This window comes from Chiloscyllium plagiosum, chromosome 37, assembly GCF_004010195.1.
Source record: "Chiloscyllium plagiosum isolate BGI_BamShark_2017 chromosome 37, ASM401019v2, whole genome shotgun sequence".
Lineage (NCBI taxonomy): Eukaryota > Metazoa > Chordata > Chondrichthyes > Orectolobiformes > Hemiscylliidae > Chiloscyllium > Chiloscyllium plagiosum.
The window spans coordinates 19585443-19592406 of NC_057746.1; the positions used below are offsets into that span (position 1 = coordinate 19585443).

Consider the following 6964-nt stretch of genomic DNA (forward strand, 5'->3'; position numbering starts at 1 on the left):
CTCCCTCCCATTTCCTCCCCCAGACCCTGGATGATTTGGAGCAGCGGGTGAAGGAGGCGGGGATTGAGATCAGCGTGCGGCAGAGCTTCCTCACAGACCCCGGCGTCGCTGTCAAAAACCTCAAGGTAATCTCCGAGCAACCGGATTACCTGGGCCGCGCTGCGGACTCATCGCTGTCCTTGGGATTAGTACCAGGCAGGGGCAGCTTGACATCAAAACGCACACACGGCCTATACCGTGCCAGACAGTGTTGTGGACTTGTTGGGCTGAAGGGCCTGTTTCCACACTGTTGGGATTCTATTAAAAAAAACACAGGGAGTGAATCAGCCCCTATTACCATACAACGTGGTCAACAAGCCAATCAGTTCAAGGGCAATTAGGGACAGATAGGTCGACTCAGTGGTGAGCACTGCTGCCTCACAGCGCCAGGGACCCGGGTTCGATTCCACCCTCGGCAAATTTGCACCTTTATTAGATTAGATTACTTTCAGTGTGGAAACAGGCCCTTCGGCCCAACAAGTTCACACCGACCCGCCGAAGCGCAATCCATCCAGACCCATACCCCTACATTCACCCCTTCACCTAACACTACAGGCAATTTGAGCTTGGCCAATCAACCCTGACCTGCACGTTTTTGGACTGTGGGAGGAAACCGGAGCACCCAGAGGAAACCCACGCAGACACGGGGAGAACGTGCAAACTCCACACAGTCGCCTGAGGCGGGAATTGAACCCAGGTCTCTGGCACGGTGAGGCAGCAGCGCTAACCACTGTGCCACCGTGCCGCCCACTGCCACCATGCCGCACACCTTCTTCCCCGTGTCTGCATGGGTTCCTTCTGGGTGCTGCGGTTTCCTCCCACAGCCCAAAGATGTGCAGGTCAGAGTGGAATGGCCATGCTAAATTGTCCCATAGGGTGTACGTGAGCTGACACTGAGATACACAATCTGTACATGACAGGTACACAGGCTATGCAGTCAGGAGCCAGGTCAGGAATCACGGCCTACATTGCAGCTCCTGTCCTGGATTACCCCCACCCCAATCCCCAACCCCTGAGCTCAGCACAGTCACCCCTTAGAGCCCCAGCCCTGGTTAATAGGCTGTGATATACCCTCAGTCCCAGGTCTTGTGCACCAAACCATGCAGGAGTGAAAGATTTCCTTTTACCCACAGTCTATTATACGTGAACAGAAGCAGACAGTGACTCAAATGGGCTGAACAGCGCTATAAAGGAGGGGTTCATGCACCTTCTGCTGCAGTACACTGAAAATGTACAGGAACAGACACTCAGATACACTGCACAGTGTCAGACAGTGACTGACACTGTCACTTACTGTATACTGTACATGTACAGGAACAGACACTCAGATACATTGCACAGTGACTCACACTCTGTCACTTACTGTATACTGTACATGTACAGGGACGGACACTCAGATACACTGCGCAGTGTCAGACAGTGACTGACACTGTCACTTACTGTATACTGTAAGTGTACAGGAACAGACACTCAGATACATTGCACAGTGACTCACACTCTGTCACTTACTGTATACTGTACATGTACAGCGACGGACACTCAGATACACTGCACAGTGTCAGACAGTTACTCACACTCTGTCACTTACTGTATACTATACATGTACAGGGACGGACACTCAGATACACTGCACAGTGTCAGACAGTGACTCACACTCTGTCACTCACTGTATACTGTACATGTACAGGGACGGACACTCAGATACACTGCACAGTGACTCACACTCTGTCACTCACTGTATACTGTACATGTACAGCGACAGGCACTCAGATACACTGCACAGTGTCAGACAGTGACTCACACTCTGTCACTCACTGTATACTGTACATGTACAGCGACGGGCACTCAGATACACTGCACAGTGTCAGACAGTGACTCACACTCTGTCACTCACTGTATTCTGTACATGTGCAGGAACGGACACTCAGATACACTGCACAGTGACTCACACTCTGTCACTCACTGTATACTGTACATGTACAGGGACGGACACTCAGATACACTGCACAGTGTCAGACAGTGACTGACGCTCTGTCACTTACTGTATACTGTACATGTACAGGGTCGGACACTCAGATACACTGCACAGTGTCAGACAGTTACTCACACTCTGTCACACACTGTATACTGTACATGTACAGGTATGGACACTCAGATACACTGCACAGTGTCAGACAGTGACTGACGCTCTGTCACTTACTGTATACTGTACATGTACAGGGACGGACACTCAGATACATTGCACAGTGACTCACACTCTGTCACTCACTGTATACTGTACATGTACAGGGACGGACACTCAGATACACTGCACAGTGACTCACACTCTGTCACTCACTGTATACTGTACATGTACAGGGACGGACAATCAGATACAATGCACAGTGACTTACACTCTGTCACTCACTGTATACTGTACATGTACAGGGACGGACAATCAGATACAATGCACAGTGACTTACACTCTGTCACTCACTGTATACTGTACATGTACAGGGACGGACAATCAGATACACTGCACAGTGTCAGACAGTTACTCACACTCTGTCACACACTGTATACTGTACATGTACAGGGACGGACACTCAGATACACTGCACAGTGACTCACACTCTGTCACTCACTGTATACTGTACATGTACAGGGACGGACAATCAGATACAATGCACAGTGACTTACACTCTGTCACTCACTGTATACTGTACATGTACAGGGACGGACAATCAGATACACTGCACAGTGTCAGACAGTTACTCACACTCTGTCACTCACTGTATACTATACATGTACAGGGACGGACACTCAGATACACTGCACAGTGACACATACTCTGTCACTCACTGTATACTGTACATGTACAGCGACGGGCACTCAGATACAATGCACAGTGACTTACACTCTGTCACTCACTGTATACTGTACATGTACAGGGACGGACACTCAGATACAATGCACAGTGTCAGACAGTTACTCACACTCTGTCACTCACTGTATACTGTGCATGTACAGGGACGGACACTCAGATACACTGCACAGTGACTCACACTCTGTCACTCTCTGTATACTGTACATGTACAGGAATGGACTCTCAGATACACTGCACAGTGACTCACACTCTGTCACTCACTGTATACTGTACATGTACAGGGACGGACACTCAGACACACTGCACAGTGTCAGACAGTGACTCACGCTCTGTCACTCACTGTATACTGTACATGTACAGGGATGGACTCTCAGATACACTGCACAGTGACTCACACTCTGTCACTCACTGTATACTGTACATGTACAGGGATGGACACTCAGACACACTGCACAGTTACTCACACTCTGTCACTCACTGTATACTGTACATGTACAGGGATGGACACTCAGATACACTGCACAGTGTCAGACAGTGACTCACACTCTGTCACTCACTGTATACTGTACATGTACAGGGACGGACACTCAGACACACTGCACAGTGACTCACACTCTGTCACTCACTGTATACTGTACATGTACAGGGATGGACACTCAGATACACTGCACAGTGACTCACACTCTGTCACTCACTGTATACTGTACATGTACAGGAATGGACTCTCAGATACACTGCACAGTTACTCACACTCTGTCACTCACTGTATACTGTACATGTACAGGGACGGACACTCAGATACACTGCACAGTGTCAGACAGTTACTCACGCTCTGTCACTCACTGTATACTGTACATGTACAGCGACGGACACTCAGATACAATGCACAGTGTCAGACAGTTACTCACACTCCAGATACAATGCACAGTGTCAGACAGTTACTCACACTCTGTCACTCACTGTATACTGTACATGTAGAGGGACGGACACTCAGATACACTGCAGTGTTAGACAGTGACTGACGCTCTGTCACTCACTGTATACTGTACATGTACAGGGACGGACACTCAGATACACTGCACAGTGTTAGACAGTTACTCACACTCTGTCACTCACTGTATACTGTACATGTACAGGTACGGACACTCAGATACACTGCACAGTGTCAGACTGAGTGAATCAGTCCATTTTATCCGTACATGGTTTGCAGGCCAAAGCTCAGGAATCAGTCCTTCCTTCAGACCCTCAGGTGGGTTGTGGTGCAGAGACAGTGGAGGACAAGGCTGGCTTTCGAACCTCATGTCACCGTTTTCTCCTTTTCTGCAGAGACAAGATGCCCGCATCATCGTCGGGTTGTTCTACGAGACCGAGGCGAGGAAAGTCTTCTGCGAGGTATGGGTTCAGTGGAAACAAGGACAAATAACTTGCAATTATACAGTGTTACCCTTCCCTTCCTTATGGTGCTTGAGGGTCATGCAGGGAACATGGTGACCACTTTGTCAAAAAAGTAAACTCCCCCAAACAGCAATGTGATGATGACCAGAGAATCTGTTTCTGTAATGTTGGTTGAGGAATAGGTCCTGGACGAGTCATGGTAGTGAAGAAGGCAGTGCCTTTATTGGTCAGTGCCTAGAGGTCATGCTGTGGCTGTACAGGACATTGGTACTGCGTACAGTTCTCTTCTCCCTGCTGTAGGAAAGATGTTTGTGAAACCTGAAAGGGTTCAGAAAAGATTTGCAAGGATGTTGCCAGGGTTGGAGGGTTTGAGCTATAGGGAGCAGCAGCTGTTTTCCCTGGAGCGTCAGAGGCTGAGGGGGTGACCTTGTCGAGGTTTATAAAATCATGAGGGGCATGGATAGGATAAATAGACAAAGTCTTTTCCCTGGGGCGGGGGAGTCCAGAATGAGAGGGCATAGGGTGAGAGGGGAAAGGTATAAAAGGGACCTAAGGGGCAGCTCTTTCACACGTGTATGGAATGAGCTGCCAGAGGATGTGGTGGGGGCTGGTACAATTGCAACATTTAAGAGGCATTTGGATGGGAATATGAATAGGAAGCGTTTGGAGGGATATGGGCCGGGTGCTGGCAAATGGGACCAGATTGGGTTGAGATAACTGGTCGGTATGGATGAGTTGGGCCGAAGGGTCTGTTTCTGTGCCGTACATCTCTCTGCCTCTATAACGGCGAGAGCTTTGGTCATCACACCTCTTCCGTTTCCTTCTCAGTGTCTGATAGTTAAATTCCCAAACAGGTGAAGAATTCCCTCCTCCGGTGGCTTCTCCTTCCCCTTGTTCCTCCTCTGCTGCTTCTCCAGGTACTGGTGACAGACATCGGCCGGGATCTTTGTTCCAGGCTCCTCCGCCGCTGCCATGTCCAGGATGGAGTCGGTCATAGGCCTCAGGCCTTACTGCTGCAGGCCTGCACAGCCTGGGTCTCCCCTAGAGACCGTACGGCCTGCCTCAGCTCCCCAGAACTGGGCCTCCCTCTTGGACCACTCTGGCTACCAGTCAAAAGGAGGTGCTAGGGGCAAGAGCCCGCAGCAAGTCTCTGGCCAATAGCGACTGAGAGGTGACACGGAGGTATCTTTGTGGTCCACCGTCTCTGCCCGTCGTGGCATGATACTGAACCAGGGCCTCATGATCAGCTGCACAGGCCGACCCCAACTGGGAGGGAATTCCAACCCTCTTCTACTCTTTAGCCGTAGGCTTGAGCTCAGTGATTAGGCTGACACTCCCAGTGCTGGGCAGTGAGAGAGTGCTGCATTGTCAGAGGTGCCAGCTTTTAGCATATGTGCACATAGAGACCGAGAGCAGGGAAACAGACCCTTTGGTCCAACTCGTCCATGCTGGTATCCCAACCTAAACCAGTCCCATTTGCCAGCATTTGGCCCATATCCCTCTAAACCCTTCCTATTCATATACCCATCCAGATGCCTCTTAAATGTTGTAACTGTACCAGCCTCCGACGAAGAAATCCCACAGGCACATAGGAATGGAAGGTAGCCATTTGGCCCCCTCAAGTCTCTTTGGCATTCTGATTGATCGATTTAATGTTTATCCCACCTTAGTTCAATATCCCTTAATGCCTTTGCTAAACAACCATCTACTAATCTTCGTTTTCGATTAGATGAGATTAGATTCCCTACGGTGTGGAAACAGGCCCATCAGCCCAACCAGTCCACACACCTACTCTCCGAAGAGTAACCCACCCAGACCCACTTCCCTCTGACTAATGCAGCTAACACTATGGGCAATTTCACATGGCCAATCCACCCTGACCTGCACATCTTTGGACTGTGGGAGGAAACCGGAGCACCCGGAGGAAACCCACGCAGACGCGGGGAGAATGTGCAAACTCCACACAGACAGTCGCCCGAGGGTGGAGTCGAACCCGGGTCCCTGGTGCAGTGAGGCAGCAGTGCTAAATTCCCCGTCGTGTTCAGGGATGTGTAGGTTCGATGAGACGCATTAGTCAGGGGAAATGTAGCATAATTGGGTTGGGGAATGGGACTGGGTGGGTTTCTCTTCGGAGGGGTTGGTGTGGACTTGATGGGTCGAAGGGCCTGTTTCCACACGAGATGTCGTTCTCACGGAGAGTGCCTTGAGATTTCCACCGTGCTGTTGTGCGAAGAATTGTCTCCTGTCATTGCCCGTGAATGGGTGACCTGTCCTTGTTTTGGGGTCTGCCACACCAGAGGAACTTGTCTCCCTTTATCCACCTCACTGATTCCTTTCACCAGCTTGAAGATGACACCGTACAGCGAGGAGCAAGTAGCTCTCTTGACAAAATATTCAAGAATCCTTCCTGAACTAACACGTTTCCTCAGGGCATATTGCATTGCTGTTTGTGTAAAGCACAGTGTGTATAGTTACAAATTTACTACCCTCCTGTCTAATCGTTGGACGTACATTGGAAGACATCTGTCCATGCTTTTAATATAAATACGTGTTTAGTTTTTATTTCAGCAGTACTCCAATGTAGACCTCAAAAAAACTGTTTCATATGCGTGCCTCACTCTGTACCACGCTGATACAACATGCTTCTCAGCACAACACTTTAAT

General features: G+C 49.6%; 1 protein-coding gene across 1 annotated transcript in view; it reads left to right on the top strand.

Annotated features, from left to right (window-relative positions):
• The window catches only part of gabbr1b (gamma-aminobutyric acid (GABA) B receptor, 1b), a 63201-nt gene that overhangs the window by 17768 nt on the left and 38469 nt on the right, over positions 1-6964 (top strand). The window contains exons 3-5 of the mRNA XM_043677871.1: positions 24-125; positions 4232-4297; positions 5218-5420. Coding sequence (XP_043533806.1) covers positions 24-125; positions 4232-4297; positions 5218-5420 — 371 coding nt within the window. The remainder of the gene's footprint in view (positions 1-23; positions 126-4231; positions 4298-5217; positions 5421-6964) is intronic.